Genomic DNA, 27,991 nt, shown 5'->3' on the forward strand with positions numbered 1-27,991 from the left:
GCATCCTTGGAAGCAACAATTAAGCAGCTCTGGGATAAAACACACAGCCCGCGGGAGCACGGAGGCATTGCTTCAAGAGATGGCAAGGCAGGCAGCTGCACCCCTCCTCCCCGGAGTCCTCCTCCTCCTCTCCATCCTCCCGGCTACTCAGCAAGGAGGTAAGGAACGGAAAGCTCCTTCCGTACCCCGGCCAGCGCCTCGCTCCGGTCCTGCGGGGAACCTCCGCCGGCACCGGGGCTGCGACACCCCCACCCTCCGGGCAACCCCTCGCCTGCCCCTCGCCTGCCTCGGCTGCCCTGCCCCGAGCAGGGACGGTCGCCCACCTTGCCCGCCTCCCCGAGGGTGGGTGGGCAGGCTCCGGGTGCCACCTCCGCCGAGGGCTCTTTGCTCCCCAAACCGACAGGTGGTTTGTGCCATGCCCGGGTGGGACAGGATGTCACCGAGGGTGACACGGAGCAGTCGGTAACGGCACCGCTGCACCAAGCATTTGTCAGGGGGTGGTTGAGAGGGGTGTCCTGATGAGACACCAGAGGTTTGGGGACATGAGAGGTTTGGGGGCATGAGAGGTTTGGGGGCATGAGAGGCTAGGGAATATGAGAGGCTTGGAGGTACGAAGGGCTCAGGAACACGCAGGCAGGACACCAGGGGTGGCCACCAAACTCCCATGGGACTTAGAAGTGCGAGGGGCCGGGGGAGGTGTCAGCTGTCACCCCGCGGTGCGATGGCAGCGGGAGCTCAGGGCGGTGGGTGGGTGGCAGCATCCCGCAGTCACTGTGTGCACTGTGGGCTGCTCAGTGTGTGGCCGTGACAGCCCCGGGGCTGCTGCAGCTGCAGAGCGACTCGACCCACCCGAACCGCAGGCTGGGGGTGCCGGGGGGCCCTCACACCGCCCTCATCGCCCTTGTGCCACCAGCGTCGGGTCCCTGTCCCAGCGCGGTCCCAGCGCTGTGTGACAACCCAGCCCAGGCACACGCAGGTGTGGCACACGCGGCCGGGGCGGGGAGGTGACAGCCAGCGCAGGGCTCTGTGTCCCAGTCGTGTGACACAGCCCGGCCGGCACAGGGCTCTGTGTCCCAGCCGTGTGACGCAGCCCTGCCAGTGCCTGCCCGGTGACCAGCCGATGCCTGCCCGGTGACCAGCCCCTGTCTCGGCGTCAGACTGGGAGCTGAGCTCCCACTCAGGTGGGGAGAACAGCTGAGCACAGATTCAGAGCCACCACTGAAGTGACCAAACTGGGCAGAGGGCTTTGAGGAGGCGACAGCACCACCAGGGAGGGGACAGTCACCTCTGGAGAGCAGGGTGGTTGTGCCAAGGAGAGCGTGTGATGGGCAGAGGCACCATTGGCCACGGGGTTGGTGCCGGGGCTGTCGTGTGGGGCTTGTTGGACAGAGAGGATTTAGGACTGAAGGAGGAGAGGGGGCAGGATACTGTGGGCAATGCCAGGGCTGCATGGGCACCAGGGCAGCCACAGGCTGGGCCACCTGTCACCACGGGCATAGCTCTGAGCAGCTCCATCTGCCCGTGCCCTGCAGCTCACGGACCCCAAGCTCAGGCTGGCTGGCCCTGGCTGCACAGGCAGTGGGACCCAGAGCCTGGAGGTGTCTGGGAAGTTGAGCTGCTGTTGGTGCCTAATCCTGCTCAGGGTGCTGGATGGGATGTGCTCAGTCCCGGGCACTCTCCACCTCTGGCAGTGAGAGAGATGTGGCTCACTGGTCCAGGCTGGCTTTGTTCTGATCCTTCAAGCCGTGGCCAGCTGGGACTGTCTCTGGAGGAATCTGGACCCTGGGTGAGACCCTGCAGCAGTTCCCGAGCAGTTTGGGATTGTTGGCCCCACTCTGGGCCCTGGCTCAGTCCCCAGGTGTGTTTGCTGGTTTGGGAAGCAGCTCACAGAAGAGGTGAGCTGACCCTGGAGATGGTCCCAGTGCTGGTGGGACATGGGAGAAGGCTCTCCCATGGAGGACTGAGCAGTGCCTCTGCAGCCTGGTGCCTCACCCCTGCTCCTGGCAAACCAGCCCTTGGGGACAGAGCTGGCACAGAGGCATGGTGGCATGGTGAGGGGGGATCTCGGGGTGCTGGGGATGGTCAGGGCCATGTCTTCCAGCACTGGCTGCCAGTGTAGCTCAAAATCTCCTGGCAGGAGAGGGAACCCTGAGACATCCCAGGGTTGACGGATTCATACCCAGGCTGTCACCTCAGGGAAGTGCCAACAGGCTGAGCTGGAAGCACTCAGGAAACCCCCAGCAGCAGGTCAGGATCAGCCCCTGGGGATCTGCCCCTGGGGAGCAGAGCTGTGCTGGCACTGTGGGGATCTGCACAGCTGGACACAGGTCACTGTAGGGGGGAGGTGCCGTGATTCCCGAAAGGTGCCAAGTGCAGCCTGTCCCAGCATCTGGAGCAGGGCACCCATCCCTCAGAGCTTCCATCCATCCCTCAGTGCTTCCTGTGTGGAGCACAGGGGATCCCCCAGCACTGACACCCCCAGGAGGGACAAGAGGGGCCCTGGGGAGGTCCCAGGCCTGCAGGCTCTGGGCCCATGGGGAGCAGCTCGGGTGGGTGCAGAGGGGCAGGCACTGGGTGTGGTAGCACCCAGCCCAGGGCTGTGGGGACCCTCCGAGGACAGCCAAGGTCCCCAGGGTGGGGCTGGGATGGCATCTCCCCTCCCCAGCCGGACCCTGGCCTGCGGGGCTGCTCCCTCCCCTCACAACTGGCAGGGTGCAGCTCATCCGCCAGCGCTCGGAGATGAAAGCTGGAGCTTCAGGGGGGCTGGAGAGGAGCCAGGCCCCAGCAGCAGCCCCCCCGCTCCCCCCGAGCTGCTACCAGCGAGCTCGGCCCGGGATGCAGCACGGCTTCAAAGTCGCTTGGAGACCGAATGTTTCCATAACTTTCTCCCAAGAAAAAGAAAACAGCAGAATGAGGGAAGAGGGGAAATATTGGTGGTTTTGCACAGAGGCTCCTCCAGGAGCGGGTGCCCATGGGCACAGAGAGGGGTGAGGAATGAGCGTGTCCTGTGCTGGATTCTCCATCCTGCTCTTGGTCTCAAAACCTATGGAATAGAGAAATCCTCTGCATTTCTGGCTTGTGAAGGGAGCTGCAAGCAGATAAAAATGATGCAGCCGATCCAACCAGGATCGGAAGCAGCTTTGGCAGCGGAACAGCATGGATATCCACACCTGTGGATAGAGCTGTGGGGGGAAAAGTCCCGTTCCCATAAACAAGGAGACTCCACACCAGATCCTGAGCACCTCCACGGCTCACACCCTGACACAGCTGGGGCTGCACGAGTGGCTGCAAATTCTCTGGCCCCTGGATTGAGAAGCCATCCCTGGGGTGGGATGCAGGCTCACAGCCAGCCATGCCCAGGAGACAGGCTGGGAGCCCAGGAAAATCCCCTTCCCAGGGTCCTGGCAGGCTCAGAGCAGAGGCAGCACAGGGCTCCCTCAGCGCTGGGAAGCTGCTGACTCAGTCTCCCCTTCCCTGATGTGCCAAGGGAATGAGTGGAGAGGACAAATAGGAGCACACAGACCCCAAACTGGGCTGGGGGCTGCTGGCCCTGAGGCTGGGCAAGGACAGAGATGACCAGAGAGTGATGGCCAGAGCCCAGTGTGGTCACGGTGTCACCAGTGTGTGGGCTGTCACCAACACCTGTGCTCGGTGGTGCTGCCAGGGGGAGAGACTGGAGATGCTGGGGGGATCTGGAGAGACCCCCCAGCAGTGCCTGCACCAGGGAACAGCTCCGAGCTGGGCTCTGGGGGAGCAGCTTGTGAAGGAATGTCCAGGGCAGTGCAGATCTGGCCATGCCTGGCAGCACAGCTGGTCAGGAAGAGCTCCTGAGGGAAAGGTTTATCCCCCTAAAGCCACCACCCAGCCACCCATCCCACTGCCTCTGGGCCATCCCATCTCCTGCCAGGCCATGCTGACCTGCCCCCCACCCACCTTCTGATCTGGGCAAGGAACAGCAGATAGACCAGCACAGCCCCTGCAACCTGCCCAGATGTGTCCAGGCACGGAGCCCTGTCTCTGGGATGGTGCCTGAGGAGCGGGCAGTGACAGCGTCACCACAGTGGGACCCTCCTGGCAGGACCCTCGGTGCCCCAGGAGGGTGGTGATGGTGATAAAGGGATGAGTTTGGCAGCTGTGGCTGTAGGCAGATGACACCTGGACATTTCTGTGCTCCCCACACCACAGGGATGCTGTGAGAAATCTTTGTCCCAGCTTCCTTGGGAGTCTTCAGCACTGGCACAGGGGGACAGAGGGGTAGGGAAGGTCAGTCCGGGTCCCCCATTGTCACCCCAGCACCAGGGACCTTGCCTGGTTTTGGGGTCTGAGGCCGGGGAGTATGATGGGGGCTGAGCATCCCCTCCCGGGGGGCGACAGTCCCTGGCTGTGCCCGAGGGTCCCTGGCCGTGCCCGGCACTGGCTCCCAGCGGCAGCGGGGCTGGGAGGGAGAACTTGCGCTGTGCGGGCGCTTGGAGTTTGTTGGGAAATAAGGCAGGAGCTGGAGCTGTGTTTTTCCAGGCTGGGGGGGGGGGGGGGGGTGGTGGGGGGGGGGGTGGTGTGGGCGGGGAATGTGCCGGGAAAAGGAGCCGTTCTGTCAGCCCTGGCCGGGACGAGGAGCTGCTCCGGAACCCCCTGGCCGGGGGCCGGGCCGTGCCAGAGGGCTGAGCACGTGTCCCGTCCTGTCCAAGGGACACTGGCGGAACCTCGGGAGGGGATACAGGGGGGCACAGACCTGGGGCTGTGTGTTGGGTCCTGGCACGGCTCCTGCCCCTGCTGCTGCTGATGTCTTGTCCTGTCACTGAGCGTCCCGACATCTCCTGTGCACGCACAGCCCGACACCCCTGTCACACACGGGTGTGTCCTGACACCCTGGTGCATCCCTGTGGGGGGCTGGGCATCTCTGCCGGGTGCCCAGGGTGGAAAGGACACGTGAGCAGAGCCCAGGGGACACCCTCACCCCTGCCACTGGTGGGGCACAGTGCAGGGGACGCCCCCCAGCGTTTGCCCCACATCTGTGATGGAGATGTGCAGCACAACGTGCTCTGCTCTGTTGTGCCAGCCCTGCCAGCTGCCAGCCCTGCCAGCCACTTGTCCCCCATGGAGCTGGTACTGCCCTGCCCAGCCCCATGGTATTGCACAGCCTATGGTGGTGCTGCCAGGGCTGTGCCACTGCATGCACCCACCTCCTGGGCCTGGGGAGGCCACTGCAGGTCCTCAGGTCCCAGCCAGGCCCCCACAGTGCCCGTGCCCCCTGAAGCCCATCCCCTGTGGCAGCACAGGCAGTGGGGCTGGCTGCAGCTCCCCACGGGGACCGCGGCCACGGCAGCCCCCCACAGCCTCGTGGCAGCCCCCCTGCCTTGCTCTGTCCTGCAAACCCCACCACAACCCCTCTCCCGCTGCCAGAAGAGGAGCTTCCCTCTGCACTGCAGCCCCCTCGTGTCCCCAACCCACCTGCAAGTCCCTGGCCCACCCACGGCCCTGGTGCAGCTGGGGGGCCAGCTGGAGGTGGCAGCCTGGTGGCCTGCAGCAGACATACCACTGCCAGTGTACAAAACAGACAGAAAAACCTTCTTGTGGCCTCTGAGCATGAGCTGAGATGCCGTGGGAAGTGCTGGTACCTGGGTGGTGACCTTAGTGCCACACAGACAGGGAGAGGGACACAGGGGGGTTCCGTGGGTCTCAGCAGTGGCCCCCCAGTCTGTCACCTCAGTGCCGCTGGCCTGAGCTGGCCGTTCCCATTGGCACCTCAGCAGACAGGACACATCCAAGGATCCTGGGGCAGCCCCAGAGGATGCTCAGGCCTGGCTGGGACCATCAGGGACTGTGGGGATGGGCTGGGACAGCCCCACGTCCCTGGCCATACCCAGACACCCCCCCAGAGCCACATGAGGCTGGAGGCGATGGAGACGGCCCTGGCGGTGGGATGGGACAGGAGCTGGGAAGCAGAGCTGGACAGCAGCCAGCCCTGTGTCCCTCCCTCCTTCCCATGCAGGCCAGGTCCTGCTGACACCTCCACCAAGGTGCCACGCCTGGGTCCCAGCTGGGGCACCTCCAAGCTCTGCCACCACTGTCACCCCAGGCAAACAGGGACGTGAGGAAAGGCAGGGACCTGCCCTCGAGCTGCACACCCCAACTCCTCTGCAGGGAGCAGCAGGAGAACCAGGAGGAGCCCCCTGCCTCCCTGCCTGGGACCTCTGGGAGGATTTTAACAAGGGTCTCTTCTCTTGCAGGGGTTCCTGGTGCTATCCCGGGAGGGGGAGTCCCAGGAGGAGGTTTTTTCCCAGGTAAGGGGGCCCAGGCAACATTAGGAGGGGGCATCACCCTGTCTGCAAGGATGGTCAGGTGCCTGGGGGGGTCCTTGAATGCCTTTGAGACACCATGGAAGGCTGGGGACCTGCCAGCCAGGATCAGGTGACATGGGGACATCTCCTCTGGCTGCTCAGCATGGACTCAGCATCAGCTCCAGGGTGTGGGGACATGACTGGGTGGCAGTGCCAGGCTTACCCTGGGGACCCCTAGCCCAGGGCTGGCACCTAGACCCTGCCCAGCCCTGGCCACAGGTGGTGCTCAGAGGTCACAGCCTGCCCCCAGAACTTCAGTCAAAATCCTGGCGACATGCCAAGGGGGATGACACATCCCCGACACCCGAGTGACCCTCCCCACCTCTCCAGGGACTCTCAGGAGCCTGGGTAGGTGCTGGGTGCTCCTGGGGCAGTGCTCAGACTGTGCCCTTGTTCGCAGGTGCTGGAGTTGGAGGTTTGGGAGCAGGTGAGTGCTGGGACCCCCAGACAGGCTGTGCTGGGCTGGGGAGAGGGGCAGGATGCCCAGTAGATCTGCCTTGTTTGGGCAGGGAGTCTGCTACGAGGCTTGCCCTGTCCCACGTGTGCCCTGCCCGGGCATGCTCGGAGGGAGGAGAGCTCTGACCCCTCTCCCTCCACTTGCTCTCCCCTAGGACTCGGGGCTGCAGGAAAACCTCCCAAACCAGGTAAGAAGCCTTTCCCTGGCTCTCACCACCTCCAGGCACGCCAGTGCCTGGGACATTTCCCAGCCACTGCTGCCTCCACGCTGCTTCTCCGTGGCCAAGGGGGACCCCAGCTGGCCAAGGCACGCCCAGCCCTACCCTGCCACACTAATCCTGCCGCTGGAGCCTCCAGGAGCCTCCCGCCCACACCCTGCTTCAGCGCTGCCCTCTGCCCCCAGCCTCCCAAACCACCCTTTGGGGGTGCTTGCTGCCTGTAAAGCTGCGCCAGAGCTGCGGGAGCAGATGCAAAGCAGGAGCCAGTGTCCTGGTGGGAAGCTGGCAGTGCCTCCACCTGCCTGCCTTCGGGGCCAAGCAGCTTCTGCAGAGGCTCCTGCAGCCCACACCGGGCTTTGCCTGGCCTAGGAGTGCTGGGGAGAGGGTACATTACCAGGAGGGAGGGGAGATGCTGGCAGGAGGGTGTGCAGCAGGAGGGCACAGAGCCTGGGGCAGCAGGGACTGAACATGCAATATCTGGGGCCAAGGGAAATCACGGAATCATAGAATGGCCTGAGTTGGAAGGGACCTTAAAGCCTGTCCAGTTCCAACCCCTGCCACAGGCAGGGACACCTTCCACTGTCCCAGGCTGCTCCAAGCCCGTCCAACCCGGCCTTGGGCACTGCCAGGGATCCAGGGGCAGCCACAGCTGCTCTGGGCACCCTGTGCCCGGGCCTCACCACCTCCAGAGCAGAGAATTTCCTCCTAACATCGAATCTAAATCTCTCCTCTTTCGGTTCAAACCACTCCCCCTTGTCCCGGCACTCTCTGCCCGGCGCCTTGATCCCCATGGAGAGATGCTGCTTCAGGCAGACCCTGGGGTCCGCTCCGTGCCCACCCCAGGGGTCCCCACTGTGCCCAGGGCAGGGGTACCCCGCGCCCCTGGCCCCCCGAGTCGGCCCGGCTGCGCAGTGGGAGCTGCAGCCCGAGGCGGGGGCTGACAGCCTCCGTTTGCTCAGATTTCAGCTCGTGGAAAGAAAAACAAGGCCCTTTATTTCGGCGTAATTAAAACCAAACGCGGGGCGGCTGCAGGGCCCAGCCGGAGCGGTGTCCACGCCCGGAGCCAGCGGCTCCGGAATTTGCGCCTGGAGGGAGCGAGGGCTGATGAGCCCCAGATGTTGGAAGGCAGCGCTGGCCGGAGACCCAGGGACTCATTCCTCAGCCATAAACATTTTGGTTCTGTCCCCTTGTGGCCCGGCAGGATGGGGGGTGGGTGAAGCAGAAGGAATGGGATGGAGGACCCAAGTGCTGGCGAGGACATTTGTCACCCATCCCTGTGCCCGTCCCTGGGCTGTTCTCCCATCCCCACGGTGCCACAGGGACTCCTCTGTCCCTCTGGGCCTGGCCACCCCCCACCTCACCCCGCTTCTCTTTCTAGGGGTCGGAGGACTTGGGGGACTCGGCCCCCTTGGCCTGCAGCCAGGTGAGCACTGACCGCTGTCCCCCCTGCTCCGGGCCATCCCCGGGGTGATGTCCCCAGAGACCCACCTTGGAGACAGCACATCCCTTGTCCCCATCTCCACAGCTCTCCAGAGCGTGCTGGGTGGGTCCCATCTGGGCTGGGTGCCCTTCCCAGACCTGAGGGACCACAGGCACCCAACAGGCACCCTGAGGTCCCCCAGCATGATGACATCAACCACAGCGGGGTGACCCCGCAGGAGAGGAAGCACCTGGAGTCCCCGCAGGGCCGGCAGCAGAGGGACAGTGCCTGCAGGGGGTCAGCCAGGGCCTCCAGGGGTGTCAGCATCCACTGCAGGGGGTCAGGTGTTGTGTGTGCCAGGTGGGATGTGGATGGGAGCACGAATTTGGGGGATGCAGGACAGGGCAGTGCCTGCTAACGCCACCTTGCCCAGCCTAACGCCAGCCCTGGCACTGCCACGCAGCCCCCACGGCTCACCACCCCCTGTGCCCACCGCGAGGGCAGGACACCCTCTCAGCGGCCATTTTTTAGGGTGTTGATGCGGATTGTTCTCCCCACAGGTGCTGCGGGCCTGTTCCCCGGAGCTGCCTTCCCCGGGGGGGTGTTCCCGGGAGCTGCCTCGGCCGCGGCGCTCAAGGCTGCTGCAAAAGCTGGTGAGTGCTGGGGGGGTCTGGGCAAGGCAATCCCGGGGCTCAGGCAGCCCCCGGGACTCCTGGTATCCCCTGGGAGTCTGGGCCAGGACAGATTTCCCCCTGGAGCTGGGGCTGCAGGCAGGAGCCGATGCTCTCACTGGGCTCCCCAGTGACTCGGAGGGTCCCAGGCGCGAGGAATTGGCCAAACCTGAGCCCCCGGGAGCAAAGACCACAGAACTGCCTGGTCCCCGTGCCCAGTATGGGGGACCCACCCCTGGGACTTCCTCAGGGAATCCCTTTCACCCCCCAAGGGCCATCCTGAGCTTGTCCCTTCTCTGGCACCGTTGCAGCCAGCCGCAGGTACACCCCTCTTCCCAATGCCCCCAGGTGCTGGCATTGGAGGCGTGGGTGGAATTGCTGGTCCTGGTGGCCTCGGGGTCTCCACAGGTAGGAAATACCCCTCGCTCCCAGCAGAGGCAAGCCTGGGGCAGAGCCGTCCCCATGGTGGGCAGGAGCTGGGCCGGGGCTCAGGGGTCTCTGCTGCCCGCAGGTGCCGTGGTACCGGGCGCGGTGCAGCCCGGCCTTGGCGCGGCAGGGAAAGCCCCTAAAATACCAGGTAGGTGACGGCCCCGGCGTCGGGGCCGGGGCGGGGAGCAACTCCATCCAGCCCCTCATCCCTGAATTTCTTTTGCCTGCAGGTGCTGGGATTCCTGGAGCTTTTCCAGGTGGCGTGCTCCCCGGAGCAGGTGAGCTGGGGGTGCCCACCCCACCGTCAGCACCTCAACCCTGAGGGGGTGCCAATCCTGCCAGCAGCACCCCAGCCCCGAGGGGGTCCCTGCCCCACCAGCAGCACCCCAACCTCTCATGTGGTCCTCACCCAGTGCCAGCACCCCCGTGGGGAGAGCACCCTGCCCTGCTGCCCACCTGCATCCTGCTGCTCCCCACAGCTTCCAAACCCCTTGGCTGAGGTTACAGTGACATTTCCACCATGCCAAAGGCATGGGGGGACCCGGCACCTGCATCCCGTGCCAAGCTTGGCGGGAGCAGGCAGCACCAGCACTGGGAGAGGAGCTGGCACAGCCACCAGGGCTGGTGCGAGGGAAGGAGGGGGAGGAGGTGGCGGGAGAGAGGAATTCCTCAGTGCAAAGTAATTTGGGGGAGGAAAACTTGTGAAAACAAGATGTTTCGACACTGTCCGAAGCATGTTGCTGGTCAGGAATGTCTTTTCCATGTCTGAAAACGCTCGATTTATAATGAAAGACAGTTGTAGGAGGGGAAAAAGAACCCCAAACCAAAAGGAAACTCAAAACCCAAAAATCCAACCCAAACGACCACGAGGCCACAAGACTGTCTGCTGCCCTGGAGGGCTGGAGAGCCCTGTCTGGTCCCAGGCCACCGAGCATCACCAGGGCAGAGAGCCCTGCCCAGGCCTGGCTGCGGCCCTGCTGTCACCAGTGGGACCCCTCTTGAGTGCCCTGTTCCCTGCAGGCTCCCAGTCTGTTCCACAGGCAGCTCCAGGCCTGAAGCAAACCCCTCCTGGCAGCTGGAGGTGCAGGCAGCTGGCACAGGGCAGTCCCAGCAAGCCCTCGAGGGTGAGGGTGCCATGGGTGACAGGGATTTGGAAGCTGGGTGTGGGGGTCTTGGGTAGCAGTAAGATCCCCAGTGAGCCCCCCGGTCACCCCTCTGGTCTCTGCTCCAGGTGTTCGCTTCCCTGGTGTGGGAGTGCTGCCCGGAGTCCCCACTGGAGCTGGAGTCAAGCCTAAAGCCCCAGGTAGGTCCCCTCAATCCCCTTGGAACACTGGGGTTGGCTCAGGGCTGGCTCCAGCTTGGTACCCCAGCCCAGCTTTTGGGGTCACAGCCCTAAAGGGCACTTGGCAGTGAAGCCAACCTAAAGCTGAATCCACTTAGGTAAATTTGGGCCTCCAGGAGCATCCCAGGGCTCACACAGGTGTCTCTGTGTTTCCTTTTAGGAGTTGGAGCCTTTGGAGGAATCCCTGGTGAGTGTCCCGTCTCTCTAGCCTGTCCTTCTCTTCCTTCCCAAGCCTCTTCCTCACAGCCATGGTCTCCCCACACCAGAAGATGCCTCAGGGCTTCCCAAGCCACCCACTCTCCTCTGCCGGGGTGCCCTGGGGCACCCCCCTCCCTCCGGGACTGGTGGCAGCTGTGGCACGGGCTCCAGGTGAGAGTCTGCTGTTGGTTTGCAGGACTGGGAGGTTTTGGAGGTCAGCAGCCCGGTGTCCCTCTGGGTTATCCCATCAAAGCTCCTAAGCTCCCAGGTAAGCTCCACAGCCAGCAGAGTAGCTTCACCGTGGGTGAAGGATCCCCAGCAGTGTCAGGAGAAGGACCCGCCGTTCCCCAGGGCTGAGGCACGGTGCCCACAGGTCCCCTGGACCTGGCAGTGCCTGTGCTGGCCCTGGGACAACAGCACAGAGCCAGGGGCTGTGCCTTGCCCTGCCTGTGGCACACCACGGGCAGCTCCTGGGGTGATGCCTGTGGTCTTGCCCCCGGCTCACGTGGACAATGCTGTGCCTCTCTCCGACTGTTGTAAGGTAGGAAGGGTCACGTTCTGGGGACACGCTCTGCGCCAGGCCACCCTGGGATGTCCCTGCCACCTCCTGCTGGCGCAAGGCACAGCCCTTGCAGGGATGGTCTGCTTTCTGGGCCAGGTGTCCTGGCTCAAGGAGCTGTAGCTGAGGCCACCTGGGCGCTCCAGGCAGATCTCTGTCCCCACTGCCCACTGCCCACTGGATGGGGCTCAGTCCCAGCCCAGGTCAGCCCGGGGGAGCTCAGCACCCCTTTCCCAGCCCGGGCTGCTCTGGCACTGTCCCCTCCCAGCCCTGTGCCAGGTGCCAGCTCTGCCTGTCCCTGGCAGCCATGCCCACGGAGGGACAGTGGCAGGTTCTGTGCCCTCCAGGGGTCATGCTGCCACCTGACTGCTCCCCAGTGCATCCCGAGGAGGAGGGCAGCCCCATCCGGGCAGGGCCCCCATCCCTGGGGTGCTGGCGCATGCGTTGGAAGTCCGCAGGCGTTTCCCCATGCACCCAAACAAGTTGCTGGAAGCAGGAGAGCCTCAGTGAGAGGAGCCCACAGCAGGCAGCACATCCCAGCACAGCTCCAGCCCCAGCAGCTGTGCTGGCTTCCCCCCAGCAGGGCCCGTGGCCACAAGCAGCAGCAGGGATCCCTGGCCCACTCCGGTTTCCTACAGCAGAGCAGAGTTATGATCCTTGAGGAGACTCAGCCCTGCTGCCGGTGGACCCTGCCTGGGTGCCGGCCCCAGGATAGGGACCTGGACAGTGGGGGTGTCTCCAGACCTTCCTGGGATGCTGGGAGATGCCAGTTTGTCACCTCTGAGGGCTCGGGGCTGGCCGTGCAAGGACAGGCTGTCCTGCTGGCTGTGGAGGCTCTCGCCTTGATGCTGTGGAGGATCCGGGGCTGCCACACGTGGGCTGTCCCCTGCACTGTCCCTGCTGCAGTAGGTCCAGGTTGAGAGGGGATGAGGGGACAGTGGGACAAACAACATTTTCAGTGGAAAATAATCTCTTTAGATGACTTGCTCCTGGGCTGTCCCCACTCAGCAGGTGGCCCTGGGGTCACCCACCTCCCTGGAGGCTCAGTCTGAAGCTGTGGCTGAGGTCAGGGTCTCATTGATGCCCTAGGGATGGGGAGCACTCCCCAGTGTCCAGCTGTGCTTGGTGCTTGGGTGACATTGGTTTGCACAGAGCCCTTCCAGTGTGTGCATCGGCCTGAGCCTGCTGGCAGTGCTGGTGACATTCCCATGGACACAGCCCCAGGGCAGGGGCTGCCTTGCCATCCAGCTGGGGGTGGTGGAGAGCTGGACTTGGACCCGGCAAAACCCTTGGAGACTTAAGGCTTGGACTTCTGACCTTTGGAGTCACCTCCTTGTGTGTCACCCCTTTCCCAGCTTTAGGGTGAGCAAGGTGCTGATAAGGTAGCCCTGGATGGGCAAGGATGGCCCTCCAGGTGGGGGACACCTGGCACAGCTCACTGTGAACCTCTGCCTGCCAGCACTGCTGTGCTGGTGTGGGACACCATGGGATTGCCTGGCAGGATGGAGGGAAATCTGGTCCCCACATGCTGGCTGCTGGGAAGGGATGGTGTCCAGTGCTCAAGGAGATGCTGTGCCATGGTAATTCCATCCTGGCTGCAGGCAGCCACATCCCTGCCCACGGCCCCCACCCTGCGTGCAGTTCGAGGTGTCCTCCCCGGGAACGTGGCAGCCCATGGCCTCGGGCTGCTGCCAGCAGTGATGGGAGCTGGGAACTGCTGGCTGCCAAGCCCACGGTCCCTGCTGAGTCAGGGGCATCCCCGCCACTCCAAGTGCTGGGATCCGGCTCTTTCGCAAGGAGACATTTCCCTGGCCACTATCTCCCAGCTCATAATCCCTCCCTGTCCCTTTGCTCTGACCTCCTAATGAGGTCACGTTTCAGCCGAGGCTCCCAAGCCCTGATTCCAATTAAAACCTTTCCTTCGGAGCTGGCCGGTGTGCAGCCAGCTGGGTACAGCTCTTGCCATGGGGCTCCCGCGGGACCCCTCGCTGGAGCGGGGTCATGGGAGGCTCCTGCAGAACAGCTTCAGGCGCCACAGCCCTCGGCTTGGGCTCAGAGGGGGCGGCTCTTTCAGTCACTGCTTCCAAGGTGAGGGAGAACAGCATCTCCTGGCCCAGCTCCAGCACGGGGGTTTGTATCCCGGAGGATTCACTGTCACAGTGGACGGAGCCCCTGGGCCAGTGCCGCAGGGCCCTGACAGAGCAGGGCCATGCCGTGGGGCAGAGGGGACAGGGCTGGCAGCAGCCAGGTGCTAACCCCTCCTTCTCTCCTCTCCTCTCATCTCCAGGTGGCTATGGACTGCCCTACACCAATGGTAAGCTGCCCCATGGTGAGTGCTTGTGTCCTCACTCCTCGTGGCTCCACTGGCTGCCACCATGACCTCGTGGCCACCGACCCTCAGGGTGGTGTGAGGGATATCCTGCTCCCAGGGTGAAGTGGTCCACTGGGGACCTCGTGCCTTGCCCATGGTGGCTGTGGACCAGCCTGGGAACGCAACTCTCCTGGCATTCCTGGGAGCTGTTAATCCATAGGATACACCCTGAGCCACTCCAGCTTCAGACAGAGATGTTTGAACTGGGATCTCAAGTGGGGAGGAGCTGGCTTTGGCAACCCCTCGCATGCTCTGATGCCAGGGCAGGAGATCCAAGGGAGCCGCTCTGTCTGTCTCGCTGTCCTTCCCCTGGCCAGTGCCTGACCTGGCTCTGCCGCTGTGCTGTGATTGCAGGCCTCAGGCCCGGCGGGATAGGAGCCGGCCTCCTGGCAGGAAAGGCAGGATACCCTACCGGGACAGGTACACTCCGACCCCGCAGTCCCAGGGTGGGGACTGGCTCGGGTACGGCAGTGGAGCGCACACCGTGTCCCCTTGCCGGCCCCTGGATGGGAGTTGGGCACTGCCCGGCTGTCTGGGGACTGCAGGGACAGCCTAGACGGGAGCAGCACCTCCCACAGGAGAGGGGGACGGATGCTGGCAGGAGTGCTCTGTCCCCAGGGTCCCTGTGGGGTGGGGGAGCTGAGGTGGGAATGGTCTCAGGACTGCAGTGGCTCAGTGCCTGTGTCCCTCCGCAGGGGTTGGAGCACAGGCGGCGGCGGCGAAGGCAGCAGCGAAACTTGGTGAGTCGCCCTCCGTGGCACAAACAGCACCCATCTTCCCAGCAGGGAGCCTCTCCCTCTCCCTGCTCCCTCCCTCCCAGCCCTGGGGATGCTGGCTGTGTCCCCGTGTCCCCGTTGACCGTGCTGTCCCCCGTGGCAGGAGCCGGTGTCTTGCCCGGCGTTGGCGGCATCCCGGGAGTTGCACCTGGTGTCGGCATCGGCGGTGTCCCAGGAGTTGGAGGTGAGGCGATGAGAGGGCTCTGTCCTGGGGCTTGGGGAGGGTCTCCTTCCCTTATCCCACGTCCCTGACTCTATCCCGCTATGCCGGCAGTTGGAGGACCGGCAGCGGCGGCAGCAGCAGCGAAGGCAGCGGCAAAGGCAGGAGCTTTTGGTGAGTTCCTGCTGCCTTGGACAGATCTCGGGACAGGGATAAGCTGTGCATCGATGCCAGGGGCTGCGTGGCTCCACAGATGCGCCAGCAGCCCCTATCCCATCCTCTGGGGTGCTCTCCCTGCCCCGTGTCCCAGCTCAAGCAGCTTTTCCAGCAGTGATGAAGGGCTGATGGGCCCCTCGGGATGCAGCAGCCTGGCAGGGGGCAGAGCATGCCCATCACAAGCGGTCTCTCCATGAGATGTGGCTTTGCAGTGCCAGGTGCCAGCAGGGTGGCCGGGACTTGGTGTCTCTGCTGAGCTGTCCTTCCCTGGTGAAGGATGCTCCTGCTGATGCAGATCTCTGCTGCTCCTCCCTTGACTGCTCCGTGGGAGAAAAGTAAGGAGCAAATCGCACATTGGAGCATTTAGAGAAAACGTACCAGCCCTGAGGCAGCTGGGATGTATAGCCAAAGCCATGGGGGACCCTGGGAGTCCCCAGGCCAGGGGCCTGAGGGGTGTAGGGAGCTGGGAATCAAATTCCTTGGTACATCCCAGGTACCCTGAGGAGCTGCTTTAGGATGAGTGAGGAGCCCACCACAAAGCCAGTGCCCAAGAGACTCCTGTGACCGTGGGACAGACCATGTCCCCACCGTGGCAGAGTGGGGTGTCTGTGGGGGTCTGACCACTCTGCTTTCCTCCAGGTCCAGGGGCAGTGCCCGGAGTCGGAGGTGTCCCTGGCTTGGTACCCGGTGTCGGAGCTGTCCCCGGGGCGGTGCCCGGCGTCGGAGGTGTCCCCGGGGTGGCAGGTGACTGTTCCAGGAGCCCTGTCCCCGTGGCCCGGCTCTGTGGGGCCATGGTGGCTGAGGGTCCCTGTCTCCCTTGTCCCCAGGGGTGCCGTCGGCGGCAGCAGCAGCGAAGGCAGCTAAGTACGGTATGTGCTGTGCGGGAACCCTGCCCGCCCTGCCCACCCTGACACACGGGGGGTGCCCAGCACGGGCTGTCCCCTGGGATCATCCTGAGGGGAAATGGGGAATGCTCAGCCCAGCTCCTGGCTGCTCTTCCTGGGCCTGGCTCCAATCTGCAGGGCAGGACCTTCTCCCTCTGCAGGGTTTCTCCAGGCTGCCTTTTGGAAGTGAACAATGAGCCCCAAATCATGGCTTTGGATTCCTCTGAATTCTTGGATTTTGTGCAAAATCTCTTTTCCAGCAGCAGCCCTGACAAATGTTCTGCTGCCCAAGGGCTCAGGGTTGCTGGCATTAGGGCAGGGATTCCTGGCAGAGGGGCCCTTGCCCAGGGTCACTGTCCTGGTTGGATGGTGGGATCCAACAGGTATAAACCCCCCCAAGGGGCTCACTGGAGACATGGATATGGCCAAACAGCAGGGATGCCTTGATCTTGGGCCAATGGAGGAGTCAGAACTGGCCCTGAGGTTCTGTGCAGGACAGGCCTCCTCCACGTGCTGCTCCAAAAGGCAGAGCCAGCAGTTGGTACCTGGCCAGGTCCCAGGACCTTCTCCTCCATCTTCACTGCAGAGCCCTGGGAGTCCCCAGGAGGAGCTATGGTCAGTGGCAGCTCTCATTTGAGGGTTAAACCACTGATGCCCACTCTCTTCCATTTCTCTTCCACACTTTGTAGAAAAAAAATCCCTCCACTGGCCCAGGGAAGGATGGGATTCAGGAATTCGGGCGGGAAGTCAGCAGTGCTTGCTCAGTGCTGTGGTGGCCCTGCTGTCCATGAGGACAAAGCCCTCTGACACTCAGTCCTTGCAGAAGTGACCTGATGCTTGTCCGTGCGGCACTAACGTGTGCCAGCAGGTCCAGGCTGTCAGCTCCCCAGTCTGACCAGTGCCCTCCCAGACACCTGCTGGGGACACCCAGCCACTTCTGCTGCGTGGCCTGTCTGGCTGCAAGGCTTGATGTCCCTATGACAAGGAGCACCTTGGGCCCCTGTCAGGATGAGGGTCCTTGTGGTCCCTGTGCTGGTGACTTCCTGGCAATCGCTGGCAGAGTCACGGGGCTGATCCCTGCCCTGCCCCGCTGGGGTCTCTCCTGGATGAGGCCGTGGATGCTCCGGTCCCCAGGACACGAGGGTGACACAGAGCCATGGCAGGTGCCACCTTTGGGCTCTTGCTGCAGCCAGCTCTGATTTGTCCCCTCTTGTTCCCGGCAGGCGCCGGCGTTCCCGGTGTCGGTGTGGGCGGCGTCCCCGGCCTCGTGCCCGGAGTCGGAGGTGTCCCTGGCTTGGTACCCGGTGTCGGAGCTGTCCCCGGGGCGGTGCCCGGCGTCGGAGGTGTCCCCGGGGTGGCAGGTGACTGTTCCAGGAGCCCTGTCCCCGTGGCCCGGCTCTGTGGGGCCATGGTGGCTGAGGGTCCCTGTCTCCCTTGTCCCCAGGGGTGCCGTCGGCGGCAGCAGCAGCGAAGGCAGCTAAGTACGGTATGTGCTGTGCGGGAACCCTGCCCGCCCTGCCCACCCTGACACACGGGGGGTGCCCAGCACGGGCTGTCCCCTGGGATCATCCTGAGGGGAAATGGGGAATGCTCAGCCCAGCTCCTGGCTGCTCTTCCTGGGCCTGGCTCCAATCTGCAGGGCAGGACCTTCTCCCTCTGCAGGGTTTCTCCAGGCTGCCTTTTGGAAGTGAACAATGAGCCCCAAATCATGGCTTTGGATTCCTCTGAATTCTTGGATTTTGTGCAAAATCTCTTTTCCAGCAGCAGCCCTGACAAATGTTCTGCTGCCCAAGGGCTCAGGGTAGCTGGCATTAGGGCAGGGATTCCTGGCAGAGGGGCCCTTGCCCAGGGTCACTGTCCTGGTTGGATGGTGGGATCCAACAGGTATAAACCCCCCCAAGGGGCTCACTGGAGACATGGATATGGCCAAACAGCAGGGATGCCTTGATCTTGGGCCAATGGAGGAGTCAGAACTGGCCCTGAGGTTCTGTGCAGGACAGGCCTCCTCCACGTGCTGCTCCAAAAGGCAGAGCCAGCAGTTGGTACCTGGCCAGGTCCCAGGACCTTCTCCTCCATCTTCACTGCAGAGCCCTGGGAGTCCCCAGGAGGAGCTATGGTCAGTGGCAGCTCTCATTTGAGGGTTAAACCACTGATGCCCACTCTCTTCCATTTCTCTTCCACACTTTGTAGAAAAAAATCCCTCCACTGGCCCAGGGAAGGATGGGATTCAGGAATTCGGGCGGGAAGTCAGCAGTGTTTGCTCAGTGCTGTGGTGGCCCTGCTGTCCATGAGGACAAAGCCCTCTGACACTCAGTCCTTGCAGAAGTGACCTGATGCTTGTCCGTGCGGCACTAACGTGTGCCAGCAGGTCCAGGCTGTCAGCTCCCCAGTCTGACCAGTGCCCTCCCAGACACCTGCTGGGACACCCAGCCACTTCTGTTGCGTGGCCTGTCTGGCTGCAAGGCTTGATGTCCCTATGACAAGGAGCACCTTGGGCCCCTGTCAGGATGAGGGTCCTTGTGGTCCCTGTGCTGGTGACTTCCTGGCAATCGCTGGCAGAGTCACGGGGCTGATCCCTGCCCTGCCCCGCTGGGGTCTCTCCTGGATGAGGCCGTGGATGCTCCGGTCCCCAGGACACGAGGGTGACACAGAGCCATGGCAGGTGCCACCTTTGGGCTCTTGCTGCAGCCAGCTCTGATTTGTCCCCTCTTGTTCCCGGCAGGCGCCGGCGTTCCCGGTGTCGGTGTGGGCGGCGTCCCCGGCCTCGTGCCCGGAGTCGGAGGTGTCCCTGGCTTGGTACCCGGTGTCGGAGCTGTCCCCGGGGCGGTGCCCGGCGTCGGAGGTGTCCCCGGGGTGGCAGGTGACTGTTCCAGGAGCCCTGTCCCCGTGGCCCGGCTCTGTGGGGCCATGGTGGCTGAGGGTCCCTGTCTCCCTTGTCCCCAGGGGTGCCGTCGGCGGCAGCAGCAGCGAAGGCAGCTAAGTACGGTATGTGCTGTGCGGGAACCCTGCCCGCCCTGCCCACCCTGACACACGGGGGGTGCCCAGCACGGGCTGTCCCCTGGGATCATCCTGAGGGGAAATGGGGAATGCTCAGCCCAGCTCCTGGCTGCTCTTCCTGGGCCTGGCTCCAATCTGCAGGGCAGGACCTTCTCCCTCTGCAGGGTTTCTCCAGGCTGCCTTTTGGAAGTGAACAATGAGCCCCAAATCATGGCTTTAGATTTAACTGACTTCTTGGATTTCCACCAAATCCATTTCCAGCAGCTGGTCTGTTGCAGGATCTGCTGCACAAGTCCTCAGCGTTGCTGCCATTAGGGCAGAGATTCCTGGCAGAGTGGCCTCTGCCTAGGGTTACTGTCCTCCTAGATGTGGTAGGATGGTGGGATCCATCAGGTATAACCACTACCAAGGGGCTACAGTGGAGCCAAGGGTCATGGCCAAGCAGCCGGGCAGTCTGGGGCTTGGGCCCAGGGAGGAGTCAGAACTGGCCCTGAGGATTCACACAGCTTTGGTGGTTCAGGTTCTTCTAGAAAAGACAGAGGCAGCTCTTACCTTGCCAGGTTTCAGGATCTTCTCCTTCATTCTTACTGTGGAGCCCTGGGAATCTCCATGAGGAGCCATGGGAATCTCAACAAGGAGCCATGTCCAATGCCAACTCTCATTTGAGAGTTAAACTGTTGATGCCCATCTCTTCTATACTGGGTAGAAAAAAATCCCTCCACTGGCCCAGGGAAGGATGGGATTCAGGAATTCGGGCAGGAAGTCAGCAGTGCTTGCTCAGTGCTGTGGTGGCCCTGCTGTCCATGAGGACAAAGCCCTCTGACACTCAGTCCTTGCAGAAGTGACCTGATGCTTGTCCGTGCGGCACTAACGTGTGCCAGCAGGTCCAGGCTGTCAGCTCCCCAGTCTGACCAGTGCCCTCCCAGACACCTGCTGGGGACACCCAGCCACTTCTGCTGTGTGGCCTGTCTGGCTGCAAGGCTTGATGTCCCTATGACAAGGAGCACCTTGGGCCCCTGTCAGGATGAGGGTCCTTGTGGTCCCTGTGCTGGTGACTTCCTGGCAATCGCTGGCAGAGTCACGGGGCTGATCCCTGCCCTGCCCCGCTGGGGTCTCTCCTGGATGAGGCCGTGGATGCTCCGGTCCCCAGGACACGAGGGTGACACAGAGCCATGGCAGGTGCCACCTTTGGGCTCTTGCTGCAGCCAGCTCTGATTTGTCCCCTCTTGTTCCCGGCAGGCGCCGGCGTTCCCGGTGTCGGTGTGGGCGGCGTCCCCGGCCTCGTGCCCGGAGTCGGAGGTGTCCCTGGCTTGGTACCCGGTGTCGGAGCTGTCCCCGGGGCGGTGCCCGGCGTCGGAGGTGTCCCCGGGGTGGCAGGTGACTGTTCCAGGAGCCCTGTCCCCGTGGCCCGGCTCTGTGGGGCCATGGTGGCTGAGGGTCCCTGTCTCCCTTGTCCCCAGGGGTGCCGTCGGCGGCAGCAGCAGCGAAGGCAGCTAAGTACGGTATGTGCTGTGCGGGAACCCTGCCCGCCCTGCCCACCCTGACACACGGGGGGTGCCCAGCACGGGCTGTCCCCTGGGATCATCCTGAGGGGAAATGGGGAATGCTCAGCCCAGCTCCTGGCTGCTCTTCCTGGGCCTGGCTCCAATCTGCAGGGCAGGACCTTCTCCCTCTGCAGGGTTTCTCCAGGCTGCCTTTTGGAAGTGAACAATGAGCCCCAAATCATGGCTTTGGATTCCTCTGAATTCTTGGATTTTGTGCAAAATCTCTTTTCCAGCAGCAGCCCTGACAAATGTTCTGCTGCCCAAGGGCTCAGGGTAGCTGGCATTAGGGCAGGGATTCCTGGCAGAGGGGCCCTTGCCCAGGGTCACTGTCCTGGTTGGATGGTGGGATCCAACAGGTATAAACCCCCCCAAGGGGCTCACTGGAGACATGGATATGGCCAAACAGCAGGGATGCCTTGATCTTGGGCCAATGGAGGAGTCAGAACTGGCCCTGAGGTTCTGTGCAGGACAGGCCTCCTCCACGTGCTGCTCCAAAAGGCAGAGCCAGCAGTTGGTACCTGGCCAGGTCCCAGGACCTTCTCCTCCATCTTCACTGCAGAGCCCTGGGAGTCCCCAGGAGGAGCTATGGTCAGTGGCAGCTCTCATTTGAGGGTTAAACCACTGATGCCCACTCTCTTCCATTTCTCTTCCACACTTTGTAGAAAAAAATCCCTCCACTGGCCCAGGGAAGGATGGGATTCAGGAATTCGGGCGGGAAGTCAGCAGTGTTTGCTCAGTGCTGTGGTGGCCCTGCTGTCCATGAGGACAAAGCCCTCTGACACTCAGTCCTTGCAGAAGTGACCTGATGCTTGTCCGTGCGGCACTAACGTGTGCCAGCAGGTCCAGGCTGTCAGCTCCCCAGTCTGACCAGTGCCCTCCCAGACACCTGCTGGGACACCCAGCCACTTCTGCTGCGTGGCCTGTCTGGCTGCAAGGCTTGATGTCCCTATGACAAGGAGCACCTTGGGCCCCTGTCAGGATGAGGGTCCTTGTGGTCCCTGTGCTGGTGACTTCCTGGCAATCGCTGGCAGAGTCACGGGGCTGATCCCTGCCCTGCCCCGCTGGGGTCTCTCCTGGATGAGGCCGTGGATGCTCTGGTCCCCAGGACACGAGGGTGACACAGAGCCATGGCAGGTGCCACCTTTGGGCTCTTGCTGCAGCCAGCTCTGATTTGTCCCCTCTTGTTCCCGGCAGGCGCCGGCGTTCCCGGTGTCGGTGTGGGCGGCGTCCCCGGCCTCGTGCCCGGAGTCGGAGGTGTCCCTGGCTTGGTACCCGGTGTTGGAGCTGTCCCCGGGGCGGTGCCCGGCGTCGGAGGTGTCCCCGGGGTGGCAGGTGACTGTTCCAGGAGCCCTGTCCCCGTGGCCCGGCTCTGTGGGGCCATGGTGGCTGAGGGTCCCTGTCTCCCTTGTCCCCAGGGGTGCCGTCGGCGGCAGCAGCAGCGAAGGCAGCTAAGTATGGTATGTGCTGTGCGGGGCCCACGGTCACTTGCCTGATAAACCTTCTGGGATCCTGGAATGCCTCCCACTGGGTCTACCAAGACATGGAACTGATCCCTCTCCTGCCACGCTTGGGTCTCTCCTTGAAGTGGCTGTGGATGGTCTGCTCTCCTGGCCATGATTATGAGACAGGGCCAGACAAGGCCCAGCCTTTCAGCTGTTGCTGCAGCCGGATCTGACTTCTCTCATCTCTCTCCCTGCAGGTGCTGGCGTTCCTGGCATCGCTGGTGTTCCCGGTGTTCCCGGTGTTCCTGGAGTTCCCAGTGTCCCTGGTGTCCCAGCCATTCCTGGTGTGCCTGGGGTTCCTGGTGCTGTGCCCGGTGTTGGAGGTGAGCAGATGGGCTGTCACCATCCGCTGATAGGATGCTGGCCTCTGCAGCGCTCTGACTGTGTCCCTTGTGTCCCCACAGTGGGTGGCCCAGCAGCAGCGGCCGCAGCCAAGGCTGCAGCGAAAGCAGCAGCGATCGGTGAGTCACCACTGTCACCAGCGTCACCATCGGCTGTCCCAGGGAGGGAGGAGGTGTGCTGGCACACAGGAGAGGTGGGGACACCCCAGTGCTGTGGAGGTCAGTGGGATTCCTGCTGTGGAGTCTGCCCCCTCGGACACATCCCTGAACCTCTGTGCAGGAGCAGGAGCCGTGCCCGGCGTTGGTGTGCCCGGCGTTGGTGTGCCCGGCGTTGGTGTGCCCAGCGTTGGCGTTCCCGGAGTGGGTGTTCCTGGAGTGGGTGTGCCTGGTGTTGGCGTGCCCGGTCTGGTGCCTGGGGTCGGCGTTCCAGGTGAGATGGTGCCCAAGGGATGCTCAGATGTCCCCAGCAGTGCTGGTGGAACACACTCCTGACCCTCTCACTCCCTGTCCCCCAGGAGGCCCAGCAGCCGCTGCCAAAGCAGCCGCCAAAGCAGCCAAGTACGGTAAGCCGGGATCTCTCTGGGGTCATCCCACATGTCCTGTCTCCTGCTCATCCCCACCCCAGGCTGCTCCCCTTTTGGGGCTGAGGCCCAGCAGTGCCTGGGGTCCCTTGGGGTCGGGGTGAGGGATGAGCTCCCCAAAAGGCTGAATGTGGGATGAGGTTCTGGCTGTGTCAGGGCTGCTCTCCAGAGAGCTGAGCCCTGTGGAGCGTCTGAGTTCACCATCTTCTCATACTTTGGTCTATCCATACACCATTTTGCCCATACAACCACCTAAGTGTCCATCTGTCCCCTTCTCTGTCCATCCATCTGTACCTCCTCCATTCATCTGTTCAGTCACTCCACATCCATCCACAAATCCATCCATCTATCCGCATATCCATCTCACCATCCCTTCAACCATTAGTGCACCTCATCATCCCTCCATTCATCCATCCCTTCAACCATTCAACCACTCCCCATTCACACACACCTCCCCTCCCACATCTCACCACCCCTCCATCCATCCATCCATCTGGCCATCCCATCATCTGTGTGTCCATCTCAGTATCCATTCATCCATCCATCTCACCATCCATCCAAATATTCATCCATCCTACCATCATTTCAACTACTCCTCATCCATGCACACATCCATCTCATAATCCATCCACCCACCCCCACCCCCTAGCCTGCCATGCCTTCTCATCCAACTCCTTCTACCATGTTTCTTCCGAGCTGAAGGCCCAGTCCTTCTCTTTCTCCTTGCAGGAGTAGGTGGCCTGGCTCCTGGCGTGGGTGGCCTGGCTCCCGGTGTGGGTGGCCTGGCTCCCGGCGTGGGTGGCCTGGTTCCTGGAGTAGGTGGCCTGGTTCCTGGTGTTGGAGGTGTCCCAGGTGAGGAGGGCGAATGTGAGGGCAGCCTGACTGGTGTGGGGGCAGTTGTGGGGGCAGAACAGGCTTGAGGAGAACTTCAGCAGTGTCCCCTGGGGGGATGCAGACGAGGCCTGAGGGATGGTTTGCTGTGAGGCCTCCCCAGGGTCTGACCCCCCCTTGCTGTCTCTGCCCAGGTGTTGGAGGTCCAGCAGCAGCGGCCAAAGCAGCAGCCAAGGCAGCCAAATTTGGTGAGTCAGCCTGTGGAGCCCCTCAGGCTCCCCGCCAGCCCTGGTGTGGCACTGACCAGTGCAGAGGATGCTGGGCATGGGCACCCAGGCCTGGCACATCATCCCACGTGAGCGTGGGGATCACGCCTGCTGCCTCACCCCTCTCTCTGCAGGTGCTGGGGTTGGCGGGGTGCCAGGGGTCGTACCTGGCGTGGGCGGAGTGCCCGGAGTGACACCCGGTGTTGGTGGCGTGCCCGGCTTGGTGCCAGGGGTAGGAGTACCTGGAACTGGCATCATTCCCGGGGCAGGTACATGCTTTGTCCCGCCCTGCGTGGCGACAGTGGTGGCTGGGAATGCTAAAAGCCGCCGAGCCACATGAAGGGGTGGCAGGGAGGGATTGAGGCGGGAGGGAGGGTTGTGGCACATGAGAGCGGTGTGGGGGTGACTGTCCTAACCGTGGTGTCCTCACTCACTCTGCAGGCATTCCCCAAGTAGGGGTGCAGCCTGGTGCTAAACCTCCCAAATTCGGTACGTACCCCTGCCGCAGGGCCACCTCAGACACCCTTCTTCTGTGGCCATCGGGGTGCTGGTCTCTCTTCCCTGCGTGCCCACTTTGCCCCAGTGGCCCAGGCGTGGGAAGGGGTGTGCTGTCACCCATGGGTGCAAAGTGCCACCTGTACCCCCTGCTCTGAACTCGCTGATGACAGTTTTCTCCTTCATGTGTCACGCGGGGGCTGAAGCCCCTCTGGGTACTGTGAGATGGGTGCTGGGGACTCCCAGCATGGGTGCCAGGGCCACCCCAGCAGGTTGGGCAGTGGCTGGGGGTGCTCCGAGCTGGGGGTGCCAGGCTGGGGGGGACAGGTGTTAATGGTGTCTCTCTGGCAGGTGTTCCTGGGGTTGGAGTCCCAGGCGTTGGTGGCCTCCCAGGTAAGTGCTGGCAGGAGCTGAGCCCAGGCAGTGGGGATGTGCAGGCAGAGGGATGCTCCCCTAGATGGGTGGAGCTGGAGGAATGCCCCCTCTGGGCATGGTGGGAGCGGGGCTGCCCGAGAAAGGATGAGCACACTAGGGACTGGGTGAGGAGCGGATCAGACACTGGGGACACTGTCTGTCCCTGCTGGTGCTCACCCGGGCTGCTCCTTGTAGGTGGCCTTGGAGTCGGTGGGCTCGGAGTTGGTGGCCTCGGTGAGTGATGCTGGTCCCGGTGTGAGGCTCCCCAGGGCTGGGCTGCAGGGAGCAGCAGCAGCAGCGGAGTGCTGGCAGAGCCATGAAAAGGAAAGGCAGTCTGCGGGTCACTTCTGTCCCCTCCCAGTCTCACAGTACAATCCCACGCTGCACTGTCACTGTCCCCTGTCCTGTTTGTCACCTGCCCTGTTCCCAGGGGGTGATCCAAAGGGATTGCCATTGTTGAGAAGGACTGAGGGCCATAGCCCCAGCCTTGCCCATGCCATGGGAACAGGGGATGGTATTGTACCCTGTCCCCAACGTGTGGAGATGCAGGTCCCTCCTAGGACCCTCTGGGCCCCTCCTGAAGGGTCTGGGTATGCCCTGGGGCAGTGAGTCTGGGCAGGGGCTGCACTGGTGCCCCCCTCTGACTTAGGACTCTTGTATCCAGGAGCTGCTGGGAAACCTCCCAAGCCAGGTAAGGGACAGCCAGAGGGGCTGGGAGAGTGACTCCAGTCCCTGTACCCATCCACATTCCCATGGCTGTGCTCACGCTCCTCACCCTCACTGGGGCTCACCCACCTGCAGGTTTTGGTGCTGGGGGGCTGCAGCCAGGTGAGTGCTGCAGTTTGGGGCTGGCGTGGGAGTGTGTCCCCTGTCCTGCCACACTCATCCCCGCTTGCTGTCCCCACGCTGCTGCCGTTCCCTGCTGGGCACTTGGCTGCCTGGGAGAGCACTGGGAAGCCAGAGAGGTGCCAGGGTGGGGATGGCGGCTTTTGCATCAGCTCCTGTCCCTGGAGTAAGCAAGGGATCCCAGCCAGGCCGTCCCCAGTCCACGCTAGAGTGGCACTGCTGTCACCGGCTGTCACTGGCTGTCGCTTTTTCCCCAGGCGTTGGAGTTCCAGGCTTCGGCGTATCACCGGTATTTCCAGGTACCACCCCCAGCTCGGCACCTGAGCACACACCCGGGGCCTGTGTCGGTGCCTGGCCAGCTCATGGGGACACGGCCACGGGCTGGGGAGGGACCCCGGGCGCTGGGCTCAGCTGGGACTGGCCTGGGGGGTGTGGAACAGAGAAATGGGGGTGCTCCGTGCATGCTGAGGGCTTCGCTCTCCTTTCAGGTGGGGTCGGCGGCCTGGGATTCGGTGGTGAGTATCTATTCTCCCCGCGGGGCGTTTTGGGGTGGTGGGGGGGGGGTATCCCCGCGGGGATCCCGCTCACCCTGCTCTGCCTTCCCGCTGCAGGGAAGCCCCCCAAGCCCTACGGAGGAGCTCTGGGTGCCCTGGGCTTTAGAGGTGAGCGCGGTCCCCCGCTGTCGGGGGCCTGTCCTGCCCCCAGCCCCTGCCCCATCCCTGCGGGGCGCTCGCAGGGAGGGCTCACCCGCATCCCCCGCGGCAGGCGGCGCGGGCTGCGCGGCAGGGAAGTACTGCGGAAGGAAGCGGAAGTAACGCTCCGCCACCCATCACCTCATGAACTTTGGTGCTACTGCATGGTCCAGAATGTAAATCCGAAGCAAAGCTGAGACACCCTCTCCTCAAGCCCCGGACCACCCCCCCCCCCCCCGCCGTCCATCCCGGGGCCGTGCCCGGCGCCGCGTTTCCCGGAGGGACCCCGCGTTCCCCGGCAGCGCCCGGCCCCCCTCGCCCCTCGGTCCCGGCAGGGAGCGCGGAATAAACTGCGGGGAGCAGCCGTCCCCCTTGGTGCTATCGCTCTCTGCGGGATTTGGGGGGGGCTGGGCTGTCGCGCCCCTCCCCAGCCCCAGAGCTGACCTCCGGAGGGGGGGGGACACAGGATGAGGGGCACCCCACATTGGAGGAAGGGAGGGAGGGAAGGGGATGCCGGAGGCGGGGGCTGTGCGGGGAGGGATGGCCCCGTCAGCCCGGCCCCCACCCCAGTCCCCGCGCTCCCCGCGGTTTGGGGGGGCCGCGGGCAGGAGGGGCTCAGTCCCTTCACGTTGCTCACTTTGCTATAACTGGGTGGGACGCCCTATACAGAGGGACTTGCTTCTGACAGACTAATAAAGGACAAGTTTTTAAAGGATTCTGGCTCCAACCTGTGTGTCGTGTCCATGCCACCGTGGCGGTGGCAATGATGCAGGGGTTCACCCCAGCCCGTGACACTGCACGAGCCTGGAGCCGTGCTGGGTCCTTGCTTCAGGGCTGTTGCTTGTCCCACGGCATGGTCACAGCCCTGGGACACGCAGGAGGGGTGGGGGGACAGCTTTGGACCTAGGGGCTGCCCATGCCTTTTCCCACAATGGGAAAAGGTCTGTGCCCTGGCCTGAGGTTTCGGGGGCGTCTCTGCCCTGTCCTAGTGTGCCAGCCTTGGGACCCATGAAAAGGTCTGTGCTCTGACTCGTACTGAGGGCCTGGGGGTGCAGGAAAATGTCCGTGCCTTGTGCCTCGGTGACAGCTTGAGGACCAACCGTGCTGTGCCTGCCCTTGGTGACAGCCCAGGGGTGACATCCACGTGCTGTCCCGTGGTAAAAGTGCGGGAAATGAAGGGGACCTCCATAACTTAGCCCACGAGCCCGAGAACCAGGATGAGGTCCGTGCCCCTTGCCATGGTGGTGGCCTGGGGATGCAGGGAGATGTCCGTGCTCTATCCCGTGGTGACAATGTGGGGAATGAGAGACACCCCCATGTGATGCCCCACGGTGACATCCCAAGGCAAATGGGGGATAGCTGCGCCCTGACCAGAGTGACGGCCTGGGGCACGGGGGGACACCCGCGATGGCCAGTAGTGGGTGTGGCGACACCCGTGCCCTGC

The 27,991-nt window shown here is 63.4% G+C and overlaps 1 protein-coding gene across 12 annotated transcripts; it reads left to right on the top strand.

Annotated features, from left to right (window-relative positions):
• On the top strand, positions 1 to 27,262 carry ELN (elastin). Of its 12 annotated transcripts, XM_053961358.1 has the most exons (42): positions 6 to 158; positions 6,228 to 6,281; positions 6,739 to 6,765; positions 6,950 to 6,982; positions 8,391 to 8,435; positions 8,993 to 9,085; positions 9,452 to 9,511; positions 9,615 to 9,680; positions 9,763 to 9,810; positions 10,764 to 10,835; positions 11,035 to 11,061; positions 11,269 to 11,340; positions 13,919 to 13,945; positions 14,357 to 14,422; positions 14,698 to 14,742; positions 14,882 to 14,962; positions 15,053 to 15,112; positions 15,794 to 15,898; positions 15,982 to 16,023; positions 17,262 to 17,399; positions 17,483 to 17,524; positions 18,761 to 18,898; positions 18,982 to 19,023; positions 20,275 to 20,412; positions 20,496 to 20,537; positions 21,774 to 21,911; positions 21,995 to 22,036; positions 22,279 to 22,404; positions 22,486 to 22,542; positions 22,703 to 22,852; positions 22,938 to 22,985; positions 23,733 to 23,855; positions 24,029 to 24,082; positions 24,235 to 24,369; positions 24,542 to 24,589; positions 24,947 to 24,988; positions 25,205 to 25,243; positions 25,674 to 25,700; positions 26,113 to 26,154; positions 26,344 to 26,370; positions 26,467 to 26,517; positions 26,621 to 27,262. In XM_053961358.1, exons 1-42 carry the CDS (start codon positions 80 to 82, stop codon positions 26,668 to 26,670), a joined length of 2,841 nt encoding a protein of 946 aa, XP_053817333.1. In that variant the 5' UTR covers positions 6 to 79; the 3' UTR covers positions 26,671 to 27,262. The 12 variants fall into 12 exon arrangements, with proteins under 12 accessions (XP_053817342.1, XP_053817344.1, XP_053817332.1 ...); XM_053961362.1 differs by lacking the exon at positions 25,674 to 25,700; XM_053961365.1 differs by lacking the exons at positions 25,674 to 25,700; positions 26,113 to 26,154.
• The last annotated feature ends 729 nt before the right edge of the window (positions 27,263 to 27,991 follow it).

Source organism: Vidua chalybeata, chromosome 20, assembly GCF_026979565.1.
Source record: "Vidua chalybeata isolate OUT-0048 chromosome 20, bVidCha1 merged haplotype, whole genome shotgun sequence".
In the NCBI taxonomy this organism is placed as follows: domain Eukaryota; kingdom Metazoa; phylum Chordata; class Aves; order Passeriformes; family Viduidae; genus Vidua; species Vidua chalybeata.